Source organism: Bufo gargarizans, chromosome 10 (genome assembly GCF_014858855.1).
Source record: "Bufo gargarizans isolate SCDJY-AF-19 chromosome 10, ASM1485885v1, whole genome shotgun sequence".
Taxonomy (NCBI): domain Eukaryota; kingdom Metazoa; phylum Chordata; class Amphibia; order Anura; family Bufonidae; genus Bufo; species Bufo gargarizans.
Window position 1 is genome coordinate 120,362,908 of NC_058089.1, and position 22,346 is coordinate 120,385,253.

Below are 22,346 nucleotides of genomic sequence, written 5' to 3' on the forward strand. Positions count from 1 at the left end.
CTGCAGCGATGAGAAGTTTTCCATCTTCCCAAGAGCCAAAATAACCCTGGTTTAGTAGACAAAGACTTCACACGGAGCCCAGAAGACTCCACAAATCACAGCATAGTGATTAATACCATGAGAACCCATGGCGTGATTGATATCTGAAGAGCCAGAGCTCCCGGGCAGCTCCCGAGCCCAGATTTCTTTAGTAAGGCCTTGTACCTTTTTGTCTCCGGTGAAAAGTGGTTGTCTTCTGCAAATGAATATAGCTTTATATGGTTCATAGCCTCGTCTGAGCAATGCAAAGCCTTTCAGACGATCTCTCAGGCAGGAAAAATAAGGCAGCGCTCATATTCCAGCCCAAAACGATTTTTATTTACTTTACTTTTTTATTTTGTATTATTTTTATTGGAAGCTTTATTGACCCGTGTGGCTGCTGTCACTCTGTATCTATGAAAACAGCATCTAGTTATCTGGAACACAATGTTGAAGGTTTGTGTTTATTGCAGCGGGTGGAGGATAAATATATCATCTATCTATCTGTCTATCTCATATCTATCTATCTATCTCATATCTATCTATCTATCTATCTATCTACTACCGATATACCGATTTATCTAATACCTATCCATCTATGCATCTATCACCTAATTTCTGTCTCTCTGTTCCACCACCAAGGCTCCCATCCCTACTACTTTGGGTCCCCGGTGTACCGGAAGCGTGACATCCCATCCGTGGTCATGTGCACTGCTGAAGCCATTCACTGTGACATATTCCCAAGTGGCACATGATCACAGAGGCTTAGTCATGTGCTGCTTGGGGACATGTCCGTTGGGTGTGTGGCTTTTCTAGCCATAGCTAAAATTGGTTTTGGGGTCAGACAACGCTTTTAAGAGCTATGGATGAGTTGACTGCCATTTTCTGTGTCTACGTACTGTACCCGGCGGCTCCACAGCTTGGGCACTGCAGTAAAGAATGATGCAGTTTAGTGTTTTCGATGCAGTACACGTTAGAAATTTCACCAGAAAGTGTCCAAACCCTTAAATGTATTGACCAAAGAAAAGACCAATGTATGTTAGAAGACGTGGTACTAAACAAGCACTTACCTCTTTTTTGGTAAATTCAGGTGGATGGTCATTTTTATCATCAATGACGATGGTAGCTGTGGCTGTACCAATCAATCCCACATCCATGCCGGCCATGTCCTTAGCCTCTACTATCAGCTCATACTGAGGAGCTATCAATGTCTGTAAGAAAATAAGACATAAGAAATGAGAATGGCTGCATCTAATGATTTAGTCCAAATACACTATAGGGCCCCAATGTAAAATCCATAACATGGCTCCCACCCATCATGCGCCATGTCTAATACTTCTGTGTCAAACTGAACTTTGGGTCACCTCAGGTATCAGGGTACAGCTGATACCTCTGGATCCCCTATTAATACTTTCCTGTAGGTTTCTGTGATTCTAGGGAAAAAAACATGAACACACCTACACAACATAGTATAAATCCATATCTGAGAGGACAATCGTTTAAGTTCAGAAGGACTTTGCCACAAGTCATCATTTAATATCTTAATGCTTAGCTAAAATTAACCAGGAAAAAAATCATGTCTACAGGGGAACCACCAGGCTTACTACCTCCTGGAGTATCTCTCAAGAGACACCAATGTGGAGCACCAAGGGATCAGGCAAAACCATACTAAGGTCAAGGTAAGGTCAAAGTAAGGTCAAGATGAGGCAGGTAGAATAAGTGCAATCTGATAAATAGTCCATGGCAAAGGGTCATTACAGAGATTAGGCAGAGGTCAATGCAGGCAGCAAAGGGTCAAATCCAGGAAACAGGCAGAAGTCAGTACATGGGCAGATGAACGTATAACGGCACACTTTTGAAGGAAACTAGCAGACCAGAACCTATTGCTCAGGCACCCACCCACAGTGAGTTAAGTACCCATGGCTGGCAGGCCATAGCCTGGATAAAATTTAGGTGCCAGCAAGAAGCAGGCAACAGCCAGAATGGAAGAACAGCCAAGCAGCTCCAGTGGCCTGGCCCAACAGGAAGAAGCATATGATGGCCAGAAATGTTTCGACTTAATCTTTCCCTATGGGGGTAGCTCGTTGGAATTGTTATGAGTTACACAATAGGAAGACATTGCATATGAATGAAACATAGCACATTAACGTTTCAGCATCTTCTCCACGACTGAGCAAGTGCTATGAAATGTCAACATCCTAAGCTCAACATGATCAATCAAGCCAGGGGGCAAAGGATTGATCTCAAGCGAAAAAACACCATGAGTAACCTTTCTCTATGCGGTAACAATGTAAAATACTGTCAGATCATGGGAATGATGAAAGCAGCAGAAAAAGAGTGTGTTGATCTTGTGGGGAGGAAGGTACCTCTTAACTCATGTATTGATGATAGCAAGGATACGGCTTTGAATGAGAAGGGCATGATTTGAGAAGGAAATTAAAGATAGGTAAGAGGTCACTAACACTGATGAAGAAAGGTATAAAGAGGCACAGTATATTTTAGAAGTAGAGTGTTTTGAACTTGTCGGGAGAAAGTGACCCGTTCACAGTGAGGACAAGATTTTTGAATGAGAAAGAAAGTGCTATGGTGTAGAAAGGTTAGTGAGATATGTATGATGTCACTGATAGTAGGAGCAAGGTATAAATCAGCACAATATATTTCCAGAGAGGAGTGTGTTGCTTTTGTGGGGAGAAAGTGACCTGTTCAATCATGTAATGATGATAGTTAGGATAGGGGCTTAAATGAAATGAGCAGTGCTATGATGTGAGAATGTTCTTGAGGATAGGTAGGAGGTCACTAATAGTGATGGGGAAAGGTAAAGATCAACAACATATACTTCAGAAAAGGAGGGTTTTGGTCTTGTTGGGAGAAAGTTACCTCTCCACACACGTAATGATGATCGTGAGGATAGGATGTTAAAAAGGTTGGTAAGGATATGTATGATGTCACTGCTGGTTGTAGAGGCAAGATATAAAGCTGCACAGTATATTTCTGGAGAGGAGTGTGTTGTCTTTGTGGGTAGAAAGTGACCAGTCCACTCATGTAATGATAATAGTAAGGACAGGGTTTTGAATTAAAAGGCCAATGACATTATGTGAGATGGTTGGTGAGATGAGTATGATGTCACTGATAGAGGTGGGGGCAAGCTATGAAGCAGCACAGTATATTTCTGGAGAGGAGTGAGTTGTCTTTGTGGGTAGAAAGTGACCAGTCCACTCATGTAATGATAATGACATTATGTGAGATGGTTGGTGAGACGAGTATGATGTCACTGATAGAGGTGGGGGCAAAGTATGAAGCAGCACAGTATATTTCTGGAGAGGAGTGAGTTGTCTTTGTGGGTAGAAAGTGACCAGTCCACTCATGTAATGATAATGACATTATGTGAGATGGTTGGTGAGACGAGTATGATGTCACTGATAGAGGTGGGGGCAAGCTATGAAGCAGCACAGTATATTTCTGGAGAGGAGTGAGTTGTCTTTGTGGGTAGAAAGTGACCAGTCCACTCATGTAATGATAATGACATTATGTGAGATGGTTGGTGAGACGAGTATGATGTCACTGATAGAGGTGGGGGCAAGCTATGAAGCAGCACAGTATATTTCTGGAGAGGAGTGAGTTGTCTTTGTGGGTAGAAAGTGACCAGTCCACTCATGTAATGATAATGACATTATGTGAGATGGTTGGTGAGACGAGTATGATGTCACTGATAGAGGTGGGGGCAAGGTATGAAGCAGCACAGTATACTTTAGAAGAGAAGTGTGACTTGTCCACTCATGTGATTATTTTAGTGAGGACAAGACTGCACGTAACAAGGAGAAGAGTATTGGCAAGAGGGCAATAGGTAGAAGTGGGAGGGCACCGCGTGCTAGTAGGAATTTTTCTAGCAGCACAGAGTATTTCAGGGTGTGTTCTGATATTATGAGAGACTGAGCATTGTAACAATGCTGTATAGAACAGGGTAGTTGTTATCATCATGTCAACAGTGGAATGGAGTCAAATCAGGAGCCACAGACCGCAAGCCGGCACGTCTACATCCTCTGCTACTGCCAGACATGACTGCTGCTGCCTGAGGCTATATGCAATCATATGGCTCTCCTAGTAGTTTCATCCTTAAAGTTATTTGAGAAACAGGTATAATTTGGGGAGAAAAATAAAGTTATATGGAAACAGTTTATGCTCAGTAACCATAAAAAAATCTGCCACTTCAGCTATTCCAAAACATTAGTTTCCAAATTACAAAGGGAACATCAAGGATACATTAGTCCTATTCCTCAGCAGGGGACACGATGCCCGCCGAGTAGGCACGGATATTTAGTCGAGAAAAGAAAATTCCAGAGCCTAAAAAATAACAACTATGGTAGAATAAAGCTGCGCCTCCTCAGTGGCTGTTTTCACCGTCTTTTGTCTCTAACAGATTGCAGCTTTCTTCATAGAAGGGTGGTTTTCAATATAAAGAGTTCTGTGCCAATTTACCAGCTAATGTTGTTTTAAGCAGAACAGTCCATAAGTAACTGAACAGAGAAGCTGCGATTGTTCCTGTGCAGGTGCAAGAAAGATTCAGGGAGGTAGAATTAAATGTCAGAAGAAACTCTAAAAATAGATATAATGTACTGCTACATAACCGAGATGAAACCGACAAAGAGGTTTATATTTCAAGACTGATTTAAAAACTTCAAATCTATCCATATGGAGAGGTATTATAGTAGTTATATTATTGTACACAGGAGGCAGTATTAGAGTAATTATATTCCTGTACATAGGAAGGCAGTATTATAGTAGTTATATTCTTGTACATAGGAGCAGTATTATAGTAGTTATATTCTTGTATATAGGAGCAGTATTATAGTAGTTATATTCTTGTACATAGGAGCAGTATTATAGTAGTTATATTCTTGTACATAGGAGACAGGATTATATTAGTTATATTCTTGTACATAGGAGGCAGTATTATAGTAGTTATATTCTTGTACATAGGAGCAGTATTATAGTAGTTATATTCTTGTACATAGGAGCAGTATTATAGTAGTTATATTCTTGTACATAGGAGCAGTATTATAGTAGTTATATTCTTATACATAGGAGCAGTATTATAGTAGTTATATTCCTGTACATAGGAGCAGTATTATAGTAGTTATATTATTGTACACAGGAGGCAGTATTAGAGTAATTATATTCCTGTACATAGGAAGGCAGTATTATAGTAGTTATATTCTTGTACATAGGAGCAGTATTATAGTAGTTATATTCTTGTACATAGGAGCAGTATCATAGTAGTTATATTCTTGTACATAGGAGCAGTATTATAGTAGTTATATTCTTGTACATAGGAGCAGTATTATAGTAGTTATATTCTTGTACATAGGAGGCAGTATTATAGTAGTTATATTCCTGTACATAGGAGCAGTATTATAGTAGTTATATTCTTGTACATAGGAGCAGTATTATAGTAGTTATATTCTTATACATAGGAGCAGTATTATAGTAGTTATATTCTTGTACATAGGAGCAGTATTATAGTAGTTATATTCTTGTATATAGGAGCAGTATTATAGTAGTTATATTCTTGTACATAGGAGCAGTATTATAGTAGTTATATTCTTATACATAGGGGCAGTATTATAGTAGTTATATTCTTGTACATAGGAGCAGTATTATAGTAGTTATATTCTTGTATATAGGAGCAGTATTATAGTAGTTATATTCTTGTACATAGGAGCAGTATTATAGTAGTTATATTCTTATACATAGGAGCAGTATTATAGTAGTTATATTCTTGTACATAGGAGCAGTATTATAGTAGTTATGTTCTTGTACATAGGAGGCAGTATTATAGTAGTTATATTCTTGTACATAGGAGGCTGTATTATAGTATAGAAAAGGAGCTATTGTAGTAGTTGTATTCTTGTACATCAGGGTTATTATAGCAGTTATATACTTTTACATGAGGGGCAGTAGACACTATATATTTATATATATATATATATATATATATATATATATATACACACAAACACACAATTATATATATATATACAGTGCTGCCCATAATTATTCATACCCCCTGGCAAATTTTGACTTAAAGTTACTTTTATTCAACCAGCAAGTAATTTTTTGACGGGAAATGACATAGGTGTTTCCCAAAAGATAATACGACGATGTACAAAAGGCATTATTTTGGAAAAAAAAAATTCTTTTATTTACATATGAGTAGAGTTGAGCGAACACCTGGATGTTCGGGTTCGAGAAGTTCGGCCGAACATCCCGGAAATGTTCGGGTTCGGGATCCGAACCCGATCCGAACTTCGTCCCGAACCCGAACCCCATTGAAGTCAATGGGGACCCGAACTTTTCGGCACTAAAAAGGCTGTAAAACAGCCCAGGAAAGAGCTAGAGGGCTGCAAAAGGCAGCAACATGTAGGTAAATCCCCTGCAAACAAATGTGGATAGGGAAATGAATTAAAATAAAAATTAAATAAATAAAAATTAACCAAAATCAATTGGAGAGAGGTTCCATAGCAGAGAATCTGGCTTCCCGTCACCCACCACTGGAACAGTCCATTCTCAGATATTTAGGCCCCGGCACCCAGGCAGAGGAGAGAGGTCCCGTAACAGAGAATCTGTCTTCATGTCAGCAGAGAATTAGTCTGCATGTCATAGCAGAGAATGAGGCTTCACGTCAGCCACCACTGCAACAGTCCATTGGCATATATTTAGGCCCAGCACACACACAGGCAGAGGAGAGAGGTCCCGTAACAGAGAATCTGGCTTCATGTCAGCAGAGAGAGAATCAGTCTGCATGTCATAGCAGAGAATGAGGCTTCACGTCAGCCACCACTGCAACAGTCCATTGTCATAAATTTAGGCCCAGCACTAGTGTTGAGCGGCATGTCCCATATTCGAATTCGCGAAATTTTGTGAATATTCAAAAGAATATTCGTAAAATATTCGCGATTATTCAAATTCGTTATTATTTCGCATATGCGATAATTCGAATTATCGCATAATACATATGCTATGCAAAATTCACATGTGCGCTAATGAAATCGCCTTACGAAGATTCGCAACTCAATTCAATCACTAATGTATGAATGCAATGCCCTTTGCCTCTGTTCTGGGACAAGTGTAGATATTCGCATGTGCGCTAATAAAATCGCCTTACGAAGATTCGCACCTCAATCACTTTCTAGGGAATGTGAGACTTTTGGGAATCAATCGAGATACAGTGGGGGGTGATGACAGTAGTTGACAGAGTACAGATCAATGTAATCTGTAAGGTGGAAAGTAAAATAAAAAATACGAATATTCGTAAATCGAATTTTACGAAGTTCTACGTATTCGCGAATATGGTGCTATACTATATGAATGCACAGGCCTTTGCCTCTCTGTTCTGGGGACAAGTGTAGATATTTGCATTTGCGTTAATAAAATCGCCTTACGAAGATTCGCAGCTCAATTCAATCACTAATGTATGAATGCAAAGCCCTTTGCCTCTGTTCTGGGACAAGTGTAGATATTCGCATGTGCGCTAATAAAATCGCCTTACGAAGATTCGCAACTCAATTCACTAATGTATGAATGCAAAGCCCTTTGCCTCTGTTCTGGGACGTGCCGATATTCGCATGTGCGCTAATAAACTCGCCTTACGAAGATTCGCAACTCAATTCACTAATGTATGAATGCAAAGCCCTTTGCCTCTGTTCTGGGACGTGCCGATATTCGCATGTGCGCTAATAAAATCGCCTTACGAAGATTCGCAACTCAATTCACTAATGTATGAATGCAAAGCCCTTTGCCTCTGTTCTGGGACGTGCCGATATTCGCATGTGCGCTAATAACATCGCCTTACGAAGATTCGCGCCTCAATCACTTTCTAGGCAATGTGAGTAAGATCTGAGCTGTTGGACCTTTGGGAAACAATCAATTATATGTGTACTGTAATTTTGTGGGGGGGGGAAAAAACAAAAAACAAATATTCGTTTTTACGAATATATAGCACTATATTCAAAATATTCGCGAAATCGCGAAGTTGCGATATTCGCGAAAAAAATTTGCTTTTCGAATATTCGCGCTCAACACTACCCAGCACCCAGGCAGAGGAGAGAGGTCCCGTAACAGACAATCTGGCTTCATGTCAGCAGAGAATCAGTCTGCATGTCATAGCAGAGAATGAGGCTTCACGTCAGCCACCACTGCAACAGTCCATTGGCATATATTTAGGCCCAGCACCCAGGCAGAGGAGAGAGGTCCCGTAACAGACAATCTGGCTTCATGTCAGCAGAGAATCAGTCTTCATATCATAGCAGAGAATCAGGCTTCACGTCACCCACCACTGTAAGAGTCCATTTTCATAAATTTAGGCCCAGCACACAGGCAGAGGAGAGAGGTCCCGTAACAGAGGATCTGGCTTCATGTCAGCAGAGAATCAGTCTGCATGTTATAGCAGAGAATCAGGCTTCACGTCACCCAACATTGGAACAGTCCATTGGCATATATTTAGGCCCCGGCACCCAGACAGAGGAGAGGTTCATTCAACTTTGGGTAGCCTCGCAATATAATGGTAAAATGAAAATAAAAATAGGATTGAATGAGGAAGTGCCCTGGAGTCCAATAATATATGGTTAAGGGGAGGTAGTTAATGTCTAATCTGGACAAGGGACGGACAGATCCTGTGGGATCCATGCCTGGTTCATTTTTATGAACGTCAGCTTGTCCACATTGGCTGTAGACAGGCGGCTGCGTTTGAGGCCTAGTATTTAGGCGCTGGGTGACCGGTATGGATTTAGTGACAGAATTAGACTTGGAAATGCACAGTAGCGTGTGTGTGAAGTTATTCTGAATGACCCTATGTGCACCTTCAATATTATATACCCTTTTAGGGATAGATTTCAAATAGCTCTGATATAGCAGAAACCACTAAATTATGAAATTGCTAAATTGGGAATTGTATTTCAACCCAGAACAAGAAATGTGCTTGAACGGACACTAAATAACTCGCCCAGCTACAGCACTAACGACAGATTTAGCTGGATATGAATTTGAGGCCTAGTATTTAGGCGCTGGGTGACAGGTATGGGTTTAGTGACAGAATTAGACTTGGAAATGCACAGTAGCGGGTGTGTGAAGTTATTCTGAATGACCCTATGTGCACCTTGAATATTATATACCCTTTTAGGGATAGATTTCAAATAGCTCTGATACAGCAGAAACCACTAAATTTTTAAATTGCTAAATTGGGAATTGTATTTCAACCCAGAACAAAAAATGTGCTTTGACGGACACTAAATAACTTTCCCAGCCACAACAGGACAGCGTTAACGAGAGATTTAGCAGGATATAAATTTGAGGCCTAGTATTTAGGCGCTGGGTGACAGGTATGGGTTTAGTGACAGAATTAGACTTGGAAATACACAGTAGCGGGTGTGTGTGAAGTTATTCTGAATGACCCTATGTGCACCTTGAATATTATATACCCTTTTAGGGATAGATTTCAAATAGCTCTGATATAGCAGAAACCACTAAATTATGAAATTGCTAAATTGGGAATTGTACTTCAACCCAGAACAAAAAATGTGCTTTGACGGACACTAAATATCTTGCCCAGCAACAACAGTACAGCGGTGGGTAACGAGAGATTTAGAGGGAATTAAATTTGAGGCCTAGTATTTAGGCGCTGGGTCACCGGTATGGATTTAGTGACAGAATTAGACTTGGAAATACACAGTAGCGGGTGTGTGTGAAGTTATTCTGAATGACCCTATGTGCACCTTCAATATTATATACCCTTTTTGGGATAGATTTCAAATAGCTCTGATATAGCAGGAACCACTAAATTATGAAATTGCTAAATTGGGAATTGTACTTCAACCCAGAACAAAAAATGTGCTTTGACGGGCACTAAATAACTTTCCCAGCTACAACAGGACAACGGTAACGAGAGATTTAGAGGGATTTAAATTTGAGGCCTAGTATTTAGGCGCTGGGTGACAGGTATGGGTTTAGTGACAGAATTAGACTTGGAAATACACAGTAGCGGGTGTGTGTGAAGTTATTCTGAATGACCCTATGTGCACCTTCAATATTATATACCCTTTTTGGGATAGATTTCAAATAGCTCTGATATAGCAGGAACCACTAAATTATGAAATTGCTAAATTGGGAATTGTACTTCAACCCAGAACAAAAAATGTGCTTTGACGGGCACTAAATAACTTTCCCAGCTACAACAGGACAACGGTAACGAGAGATTTAGAGGGATTTAAATTTGAGGCCTAGTATTTAGGCGCTGGGTGACAGGTATGGGTTTAGTGACAGAATTAGACTTGGAAATACACAGTAGCGGGTGTGTGTGAAGTTATTCTGAATGACCCTATGTGCACCTTCAATATTATATACCCTTTTTGGGATAGATTTCAAATAGCTCTGATATAGCAGGAACCACTAAATTATGAAATTGCTAAATTGGGAATTGTATTTCAACCCAGAACAAGAAATGTGCTTGAACGGACACTAAATAACTCGCCCAGCTACAGCACTAGGGACAGATTTAGCTGGATATAAATTTGAGGCCTAGTATTTAGGCGCTGGGTGACCGGTATGGATTTAGTGACAGAATTAGACTGGGATATGGCCAAAAAATGAACAGACTATTGCTGGTTAAATGCACTTGGTGTGACAGCTTCACCCTGATGTAGGCTTTAGCCAAAAAACAACCACACCATTGAGGGTTAAATGCACTTGGTGACAGGCGCAGCTTGCCCCTGATTTTGTATATGGCCAAAAAATGAACAGACTATTGCTGGTTAAATGCACTTGGTGTGACAGCTTCACCCTGATGTAGGCTTTAGCCAAAAAACAACCACACCATTGAGGGTTAAATGCACTTGGTGACAGGCGCAGCTTGCCCCTGATTTTGTATATGGCCAAAAAATGAACAGACTATTGCTGGTTAAATGCACTTGGTGTGACAGCTTCACCCTGATGTAGGCTTTAGCCAAAAAACAACCACACCATTGAGGGTTAAATGCACTTGGTGACAGGCGCAGCTTGCCCCTGATTTTGTATATGGCCAAAAAATGAACAGACTATTGCTGGTTAAATGCACTTGGTGTGACAGCTTCACCCTGATGTAGGCTTTAGCCAAAAAACAACCACACCATTGAGGGTTAAATGCACTTGGTCGCAGCTTGTGCTGGCGCACCACAAGACACAAAATGGCCGCCGATCACCCCAGAAAAATGAGACTGACAAACGGTCTGTGCAGCCTAAAAACAGTGAGCAATTGAGTATCAGCAGCTCAATGGTCCACAGCTGCAGATCGATCAGTTAATCAAGTCCTTTGGAGGAGTTAATCTGCCTAATCTCGCCCTACTGTCGCAGCCGCAACCTCTCCCTACGCTAATCAGAGCAGAGTGACGGGCGGCGCTATGTGACTCCAGCTTAAATAGAGGCTGGGTCACATGGTGCTCTGGCCAATCACAGCCATGCCAATAGTAGGCATGGCTGTGATGGCCTCTTGGGGCAAGTAGTATGACGCTTGTTGATTGGCTGCTTTGCAGCCTTTCAAAAAGCGCCAAGAAAGCGTCACAAAAGCGCGAAGAAAGCGACGAACACCGAACCCGAACCCGGACTTTTACGAAAATGTCCGGGTTCGGGTCCGTGTCACGGACACCCCAAAATTCGGTACGAACCCGAACTATACAGTTCGAGTTCGCTCATCCCTACATATGAGCCAAAAATACAAGATGTTCCGCACCGTGGAAAATCTCAGAGGACGTGGTCGGAAGCCAAAAGTGACACCTGTGCTGCCAGGAGGATAGTTAGAGAGGTGAAAAAGAATCCAAGGATCACCACCAAGACCATCCTGGTGAATCTGGGCTCTGCTGGTGGCAATGTCTCAAGGCAGACAATCCAACGGACACTGCACAATGCAGACCAAGGAGGACGCCACTTCTCCAGATAAGGCACACAAAAGCTCGCTTGGCCTTTGCAGAAGCTCATCTGGACAAAGAAGAAGACTTCTGGTCTTCTGTGTTATGGTCAGATAAAACAAAAATTTAATTGTTTGGTCACAATGATGTTTCCTTCATTTGGCGTAAAAAAAAGGAGTAGCCTTCAACCCAAAGAACACCATCCCCACTGTCAAACATGGTGGTGGGAACCTAATGCTTTGGGGGTGTTTTTCAGCCAATGGACCAGGGAACCTAATCACAGTAAACAGCACCATGAAAAAAGAGCAATACATGAGGATTCTCACCGACAACATCAGGGAGTCTGCAGAGAAACTTGGCCTTGGGCACCAGTGGACTTTTAAGCATGACAATGACCCAAAACACACAGCAAAAGTGGTGAAGAAATGGTTAGCAGACAACAACATTAACGTTTTGGAGTGGCCCAGCCAGAGTCCAGACTGGAATCCAATTGAGAATCTGTGGAGGGAGCTAAAGACCAGGGTGATGGCAAGAAGACCCTCCAATCTGAAAGATGTGGAGCTCATTGCTAAAGATGAATGGGCAAAAATACCTGTGGAGACCTTCAAAAAGCTGGTCTGCAATTATAGGAAGCGTCTGATTGCTGTAATAGCCAATAAAGGCTTTTCTATTGATTATTGAGAAGGGTATGAATAATTTTGGACTGGACACTTTTTGCTCAAATGTAAATAAAAGCTGAGAAATGTTTTTTTTTCCCACAATAATGCATCTTGTACGTCGTCTTATTATCTTTTGGGAGACACCGATGTCATTTCCCGTGAAAAAATTACTTGCTTCTTGAATAAAAGTAACTTTAAGTCAAAATTTGCCAGGAGTATGAATAATTATGGGCAGCACTGTATATATATATATATACGGTATATACACACACACGCATAACAAAAACCAAAAACGCGTGCCCCTGTTTCTGAAAAACAATTGATATTTATTATGACTGATATTTCAAAATTATGCTAAAACATCTGCTTTGTTAAACTACAAGTCAGTTTTGTATTTCGGGACCTTGGACAGAGCTAGAGAAACCACAATTACAACAGATTAATAGATAAAGTGAAGAGACCTAAAAGGAAGAGGCTATGTGTGGATGATTAGCACGAAATAAGAAAGATTTAGGTGTCATTCTGCTGTGGGCCGGCTCATTTCTATTATAAATAATGATTCTGACCCATTAACGAGTAATTCTCATTAACAAGATGGTATTTTGAGTAGTATAGTGTCTTTTAAAAGGACAAAAAAAATATGTAACCAAGCAATGAACTATGACTGTGGTCTTGAAAGTCAAGCTATAGTCAGCACTCTTAAGAAACGTGAGACGATAATGCAATATTCTGCAAATAAAATATGGCGGTTGGACGGGTCTTTTATGGCTTACATAGAATAGATAACTTTGAAATGAATTGGATTTGCTTTTGGAGCTTCATCAGTGTTTTTTGCTCATTTAATACATTTACATGAATGATTGGAAGAAGCAGTATATGTGCTCATACATGTGGAATTCAAAAACTAAAAACATCAGGCAAAGTTATAATTTTAGCAATCAGAAGACCACAAAAGAACTGGACTGAATATGGTGGACATTTTGGGCTCTTACTTGGATTACACAGAGCTTATTATACACCTATACTTACCTATACTATACCCCTATGCTTAAGGTATACAAATATATAAAAAATGAGTGAAGAAAAATCTTTTAGATAGTCCAAAAGGCCTAATACGGATCTATGGAGTCATCCGTCATCTTCACCTGATATCACCATTTACTATACTTATGATGACGCGTGTGTGGACCCACTGTGTCTCTTCAACAGATTTTACTTGAAGCTACTTCTAATTGCATCACCTAAATGGATCCCCATGTGTTCACCCTTAAACCTTTATACAGGGATCTGGACTCCTTTGCGTAGGAACCGCCAGGCTGCTACCTCTTGGAGTAGTCTTGGTTCAAGTGAATGCTGACCCCACAGGCATCAGGAGAAACAGGGCACCAAGGGATCAGGCAAAAATCATAGTCAGGGACAGGCCAAGGTCAAGGCAGGAAGAGTACCTGCAATCTGGAAAACAGGGTGAAGTCAGGGCGGGCAACTCAGAGTCAGAACAGAAGACAGTATAGAATAGGAATGTCCCACGGCGCAAATACCACCCAGCGGTTGGATTAGATTAAGGGTTCTTTTTATTGAGCAAGCGGTACAACGCGTTTCGGGGATATACCCCTCTTTCAGGTACAAATGACTTGCATCAGAACAGAACAGAAGGCAGGCAGAGGTCAGGTACATGGAACAAGCAAATGAACACGGCATTACCAGAAAACAAACACAATAGCACGCACAGGGTTAGGTGCCTAAAGTACCCCAGGGTAACCAGCCATTGGCTGGGGAAGATTAGGATGGACGTTGGCATGCTCTATCGGCAGAGAGAGGCATTGCCGGCAGAAGGCAGGCCTCAGCCTGTATTGTAAGAGCATTTCTTCTCTGGCGCCTGGGACCACCGGCAGGAATAGGGTCCCTGCAGCTATGGAACGAGTCGGCAGCTGTGCCCGCCAGCATGAGAGGAGTGGCAGTGGGCACAGACTGCCGCCATAAGAATTCTGATGGTGATATGGATTGTGCTATCAGAGAAATAAATAATAGTTATCTATTAGGGTAATACACTGGACAATATAACAAGTCAATCAGAAATTGTTAAAAGGACTTTACACGGATACACAAACTGCATGGGGCATGAATGGCTATTAGTACGATTGATCATTCCCCATAGCGTATTGTGATCAGCACTCCCCCTGTTTACATGGAAGACGTGCGACCGACAAATGATGACTGATCGTTCCCTATCATTAGCCCATGTAACAGGTCTTTTAGGCTTTACTAAGAGTGCATGTGTGTAGCTCAACCCCTTTAAGATTGGGCTTAGGGTGGGATTCTAAGTAACTTTACAGGCATGACCTCAGAAACTATACGTTAATCATGGTTACCTGCTGGTTATTTTACCCAAATCCTGTGGTTTGACTGCCTTTCAGCTCCGCTCCGCTAGGGCAGAGCTGTGATCGGTGGCTACAATTTAGTTACACCCCCTGGCTAATCATTGGCTCGGGTTACAGTTCTCTCCATCCCCGTGAGGTTCTGCCTCCTTGGATTGTCTGCTGATTATAAAGATAAGTCCATCAGAAGGTCAACTAGAAGTCATACATGTTCTGAGAAGAATAAGCCTTAGTAATGGGGAGGATGGAGGGTCACTTTAAGAACATAGTGATTTTTTTTATTTATTTTTTTCATCATAGGGGGATCTCCATTTATTCCATTTAGCTTAGTGTTGATTAAATAAGCAGAAAGGCAAAACTTTAGGACTAAGTTTATCTTGGGCCCTTAGGAGCCCAAATGAGGGAGGGGTATCAATAGTTAAACTCTTGAAGTTTTTACTTTCCTCTTGAGTAGTTATGATAATAACTTTAAAGAGGTTCTCCCATGAAAAACAATGAAAAACAGATATCATATAGCACATGCCGGACTCTTTCTAACAAACTTAGAACGAGCCCTGCACCTCACGTGGATCCAGAGAGATCCAGAGAACTCTCCCTATTTATTGCTGCAATTGCTCTGCTGGATTTATTTCAAGGTGGGAGCTGAGGGAGCTTGCCATTTCTCATGGCGTGTGACCCTTCTGCCGCAGCTGGTGGCAGTTGAAAGATGGACTTGAGCAGGTGCTTCCATCTGAGAGAGCAGGACAGAGAAATTATTGAAAGAGCAAACAGTAGGTGGCGCTATACGATAGAGGCTATGCTAAATTTTTAATTACATCCAGGTGCTGGTTTGAAAAATGTCAAATATTTTTAGTAGGACAACCCCTTTAAGTTTTATGTTTCCTCTCCATAAATGGAGAGGTAATTGCCTTCCATTCCATGATAGATACTTGTAAAGTACTGAGATATTGTAACATCTGCTCCTCAGAAGCAATATATACTCCCGTACATTGTCCAGAAATTCTGCCTCGGATGCTGTAATTTCCTTGGCGTAATGCAGAGGAAAAAAGATTGTTATTCACAGCACTGAGATATATAAATGTTAATCATAGTAGTTAAAACATATATCCCATCCGTCTAGCGCATGAACTGCAGAATGCAGACACATAAAATACAATCCTTCAATTTGCAGAAAATGAGGCAGCGTGAGGCAGACATAAAACCCATGCTTTTCCATACTTCACATGAAATGTGCACGATTTCTAGATGGACAGAAACACAATAGCTCTCCTCTCCTCCAAATTCATAATCCAACCCTTGCACCCTGCTGAGTTTCCGCTGTTTAATTGTGCAAAATCCAAGCAACAGGGTGTTATCCGCTGGTCATCCCCAGGTTTGGAGTCAGCTGGAGACCATTGTACCAGCAGAAAATAAATAGCCAAGCAAAGAAATAATAGACAATTACGTATTAAACGTCGGAGGTTGTGTACCTTGGAAAAAAAAATCCCTTTCTACTGGTTGGAAGAACCTTGTGCTAGACTCTCTTCACCAGAAGACCGTCATTAAACAACAAAGGAGTAGGGAATCGGCCAACGGTTATGGAATGGCTTTGGGGGCCAAAATCCAACACAGTAATGGAAAGTCCTCTTTCGCCTTTGCGGTGGGACCACTTTAACGAACGGCAGCCCACCCAACCTGCAGGTTGTTATGGATACTGCGGAAATATGGCAGGCACAAGAGTCTTGAAGCAAACTTGACTTTACTGTATATATTTACATTGAGCATCTTCGACTGAATGGGAGCTGAGCTGCAGTACTTTGGCACGACCACCACACAGTTGACGGACCCATTTGCTTTCAGCTTCTTCCACTGTTTTCAGCACTGTTGGCTGGCAAAAAGAACTGATCAGTCCCCCCCTCCCCCTATGATCTGGTATTCATAACCTATCCTGAGGAAGTGCTGGAAAACCCCCTTTAAAGATGAAGCACCAAGCCCTGCTAACCCAGTATGGTTGGTTGTGATGATGTACAGTGGCTGCTTTTGGAATGGCCCCATCTCTACGCTGGATCTTCCGTACACCGTACAGGTGTCATAACGTGTTGCTGCTCTCTGTAGGGGATGACAAGGTTTTGTGCACCCCAATGGGAAAAAAGTTCAGAGAGTCACAGTCTACAATCTACAGGAAATGAGTGTGCGTCTTTACTGAAGGAACTTAACAGCAAAACAATACAGGCAAGGCACTGAGCAGGTTTGACTAAGCTCTTATCTGGCAGAAGAAGGTTCCATGATGAGGAAAGGCCTGAGCTAGCTGTTCCTCTCTAGCTCAGAAGGCTGGTACCCTGGCCAAAGGCTGGTGGCCCAAAGTCTATGGCTTATTCGTCCAGCTGGTTCTCTGATCACAGGGCTGGTGACCCAGGATCTGTGGCAGAGTATCCCCATCTCAGTGTCTTCTTCTGCTCACTCATGCAGACCGGCAGAGTCTCTTCTACTAAACACTGGTCCCTATCTGCAGAAAACTAGGGGCTCTGACTGCTGTCTTTATGTAGAGTTTCTAGCTAAAATAAAACATTCTGGTGGAGAAACACAGACTAAACAAAAATATTGTTACAATTTTAGTCTGTCATAGACTTGTATACAGTTTCAATGCAAGTCTATGGGAATGAATACGTTGTTTTTCCAGAATTAAACAAGTCCTTAGACATAAAAAACTGATCTAAACCAGACAGTCAGAAGGTCAGTATGTCTGTATGCCTCCATAATTTTGCATAGGTAGAAAGTCATAAAATCTCTCAATATTAGCTGGTTGTGCATTAACCCTTCTACAGTGCAGTGCAAATATAGTGTAATAACAGCGAAATTGAAGAGGATATATTGCAATAAAGTAAACCGTCAATGTGCAATAATGTAGGGAGACATTTACTTTGTATGATAACAATAAGGACAAATGTCCAAAAATGTCCATGGTCCAAAGTACCCTTGCTCGAGGCCAGGGCACTACAGATGTTAAAGAGAATATAACATTTATACTCTCCTATAGAAAGCAATGGGGAATGGAAGAATCTCCACCACACCTGTAGAGCAAATCATCAATGAGGACTTTCAGGTTAAAAATAACCCAAAAAGGACGTCAACCCGGCATCAAGTGATCTTATAGGGAGGTTGGGATATTCTGACCCTCATAGACCCTGTTGTGGCCAGACATTTATATTGCTTTAGTACCTGAACCCACTGTAGGCTCCCTTTATAAGCCAGTCTGACCGCATTTAGAAGAGGTTAAGCTCTTCTTTGCACCTCTATATTTTTGCTGGAGGGGATTATTTTTTACATCAGTCTTTCTCGCCATGTTTAAACCCAGGTAGCTTTAGAAACAAGGCTTCCTGTTGTGTCTGAAATGAATCGGCAAATAATGCTTCTCCCGTGGACAAGTGAAGGAAATCAAAAGGCTGTAGCTTTGTTGTTATTGAGATATCGTTCTTGAATATAAATTGAACTAATTTTAAATCAGAGGGAAAATCAAGCAAAAAGATTTTCAATTGTCCTATTGCTCCCTTGGAAATGTAAGAAAGGTATTTTAAACAAGGAGAATGTGATAATGGTACAGCAGGAATATTCTGTGATAAAAAGAAATGGGTAAAATACTGCTCCATCGCCGGCTTCCTTCAGCTGAATGGATATTCGGATTGCTGGCTGAAGCAACATCTGCAGGTCTGACAACAATTTTCTTGTACTCGGTGTACTGTCTGGGGAACAAAGTTATCTCTGGTATTTTGCTAACACTATGTACTTATCACAGTCTACAAAAATGTACATCGAATTTCCACTTTGAAGGCACACCGAGTCCTAAGAGTATCACGAACCATTGGGTGTGAACCCACTGTGCCACGTGTCCTACCTCCTCTAAGGGCATTGTCTAAGTGAACCCCTCAATTTTCACAGTATCCTTGATGGTGGGGATATTTATACAATTATACAGCACTCCGTTTGATTGATGTGATGATTAGTGAATTTTATTCAGCCGGACATAATGATGCACAATGTACAGTTATGACAACGTTTCGGGATAAATGAGAGCCCTTCATCAGGCCGAAAAAAGGACCACACAAGGGACGCCGGTGCTGTGGGTTCACATCAATCAAACAGAGTGCTGTCTAATTGTATAAATACTACAAGTGGGGTTCCTGAGGTGGAGCGAGGAACATATTTGTGATGTGCACCCCCAAAACAAGCCAGACTACTGTTGAGTGCTGTGACCACTTGAAATTACACTTGATGGTGGGGATAGACTTTCCCGAGGGGAACACCAGGTCGCTACCTCTTGAGGAGGATAGGAACACGAGGCAGGTGTTCCAGGCGGACCAGGAGGTACCTGAGAAAGGTACCAGAGGTACAGGCATCGTCAGCAGGCTGAGTCGTTACCAGGAGCAACAGTGCAGGACTGAAGATTAGGCAGAGGCGAAGTCAGACAGGCAATAGGTCAGGACAGGCGGCACAGGTACAGGTCAGGCAATCCAGTCGGCAACAGGAGAGTCAAGGCAAGCAGGCAGGGATCAAACAGGTAGCAGAGTCCAGGAATACAAGTACGAGTCAGGAACACAGGAACACAAACAGATATCAGGAACCTTAGCAAAACACAAGGACCTTGACACTGAGGCATCTGGGAAGGGGGCTGAGCCACTTCTATATGTGCAGGAGGGCTAAGATTGGTTGGCAAGGTCACATGATCCAACCTATAAAACACACAAAGTGACGCGCGCCAGCCCTTAACGAAGTGCTGCAGGAAACAAAAAGCAAGCATGCTGTGGCCAGGGCTAAAGGAAACCCTGGCAGCAGATCACCGCTGAACACGGCGCCCGGGCGCCGAGGCGGTAAGCAGGGGAACAGCGGCGCACAGCAGTCGCTGCTACAAAGAGCAATTTATGATGTAATCATTGGTAGAAATGCCAGCACATAGCTATAGTGGAACTATTATTTTTTCTTGGCACTAATGAGATTGAAGGTAACCACCAAAGAGAAGGACCATTTTATTAGTGCGTGGCACTAGTTTTACAGACTAGTGATGGCAGCGCTGCATTACGAGTCCTAGAATGTGGCAATAATTCCCCAATTCAATACAAGGATGATGCATGGAGATGGAGGCCAGGGATCTCAGTGTTCCCCAACCTATGGTTCTCCACTTAATGCAAAACTAAAAGTCCAATCATGACCTGAAAGCCAAAAGAAGATAATGTTTCTCTGGATCCCTGAACTATTCATTTGTGAACCACAAGTTAATTCATTGTCTATGTATGACAGGGCACTACAACTTCTAGCATGTACTACGTTCATTTTTGGTCACCAAAGGAAAATCTGGTCAAGGGGAGAAGACAACTAGTGGTCATGACTTCATTAGTTCTGTAGAAGTTTAGAAACACCTTGATGGTACCAGTCTCTTCTACCAGTTCCCAGGTCCAGCAGTAACAAATGGGTCTGACACCAGACTGCTGAGTCAAAAAAGTTTCATTACATTAAAAAACAACTAAATATTGGAATGGATTTCAGGGGGCAACCAATGTCCTCAGAGAGATTCTCACTCTCCTTTCCTTAAATTAATGGTTGTAAATTCCTAATTTCTTTATCTAAAGACCCATGTAACCTGGAATGAGCCTAAATCAGGTTGTGTGGTGGTGCATTGCCTAGATTTTTTTCATTCTCATCCAAGTTTTGATATTTCCATTGAGCAAATGTTTTTTTCCATAGACCTGGTGACCCTGGAGTCAACTGCTTCAGGTCATAAGAGAAAATGTTTGAGAAACTCACCGATTTTGACAGGACCAGCCAACTATTTTACAGATGTAGCAGGGGTAACACACAAACTCTTAACTCAAATTTCTTAACTCATCGCGTTATCTTGAAACAAAAGCCATTGAAAATCAATTGCATAATGCACTTAGTTGCATTTAGTTAAGATAATGCATCTCATAAAGCAAGTGTGTTAACCCTGCTACATTCGTAAGTGTATGGAGGCCTTTGAGCATTGACTACAAGAGGACAAGAGCAACAGAAATGTTTGGTCAATGCATATATCTAAGCTGGGCATGTAAATTTCAACCCCCAATGCTTTTGTTCTCAGGGGTGTCTGCCAGCAGCTTATTCCTTTCTCCACCTTTGAGAACACATACCAAGTAAAGTTTGTAGGCATATGGAGAAGTCGAGAGGAATAGGTTCGTCTGATAGCTATTTAAGAGGAATGGGCAGTTTTTGTTTGAAAGCAGCAAATATTTCCAAAGTGGAATAAAACCATCAATGTGCTTACTATGATAGGTTTCCTTTTCTCCGTCAATGGTCTCAGTAATGCTGAACCAAGCAGATGGCTCAAAATATCCAATCTGTGGCTTTCCCGCTATAGATTAAGAGACCAACTTCTTATTCAAAATATTTTCAAAAGATAGCTTCCAAGCAATGAATCACATTGGATGGGGAAAAGGTCAGGAAGGATTCACAAGGGAAGAAAGCATCTTATCACCGGCATATACCTTGTCTGTGCTTTGTGCTCATTGCATGATGGTTCTCAGCTGAATACCTGGACAATGACTCAACAATAGGGATGAGCGAACTCGAACTGTATAGTTCGGGTTCGTACCGAATTTTGGGGTGTCCGTGACACGGACCCGAACCCGGACATTTTCGTAAAAGTCCGGGTTCGGGTTCGGTGTTCGTCGCTTTCTTCGCGCTTTTGTGACGCTTTCTTGGCGCTTTTTGAAAGGCTGCAAAGCAGCCAATCAACAAGCGTCATACTACTTGCCCCAAGAGGCCATCACAGCCATGCCTACTATTGGCATGGCTGTGATTGGCCAAAGCACCATGTGACCCAGCCTCTATTTAAGCTGGAGTCACATAGCGCCGCCCGTCACTCTGCTCTGATTAGCGTAGGGAGAGGTTGCGGCTGCGACAGTAGGGCGAGATTAGGCAGATTAACTCCTCCAAAGGACTTGATTAACTGATCGATCTGCAGCTGTGGATCATTGAGCTGCTGATCCTCAATTGCTCACTGTTTTTAGGCTGCCCAGACCGTTTGTCAGTCACATTTTTCTGGGGTGATCGGCGGCCATTTTGTGTCTTGTGGTGCGCCAGCACAAGCTGCGACCAAGTGCATTTAACCCTCAATGGTGTGGTTGTTTTTTGGCTAAAGCCTACATCAGGGTGAAGCTGTCACACCAAGTGCATTTAACCAGCAATAGTCTGTTCATTTTTTGGCCATATACAAAATCAGGGGCAAGCTGCGCCCGTCACCAAGTGCATTTAACCCTCAATGGTGTGGTTGTTTTTTGGCTAAAGCCTACATCAGGGTGAAGCTGTCACACCAAGTGCATTTAACCAGCAATAGTCTGTTCATTTTTTGGCCATAT

General features: G+C 41.9%; 1 protein-coding gene across 1 annotated transcript in view; it reads right to left on the reverse strand.

The window, feature by feature from the left end:
* The window catches only part of CDH13 (cadherin 13), a 258,261-nt gene that overhangs the window by 118,643 nt on the left and 117,272 nt on the right, over positions 1–22,346 (reverse strand). Inside the window, exon 3 of the mRNA XM_044270012.1 lies at positions 1,089–1,229. Coding sequence (XP_044125947.1) covers positions 1,089–1,229 — 141 coding nt within the window. The remainder of the gene's footprint in view (positions 1–1,088; positions 1,230–22,346) is intronic.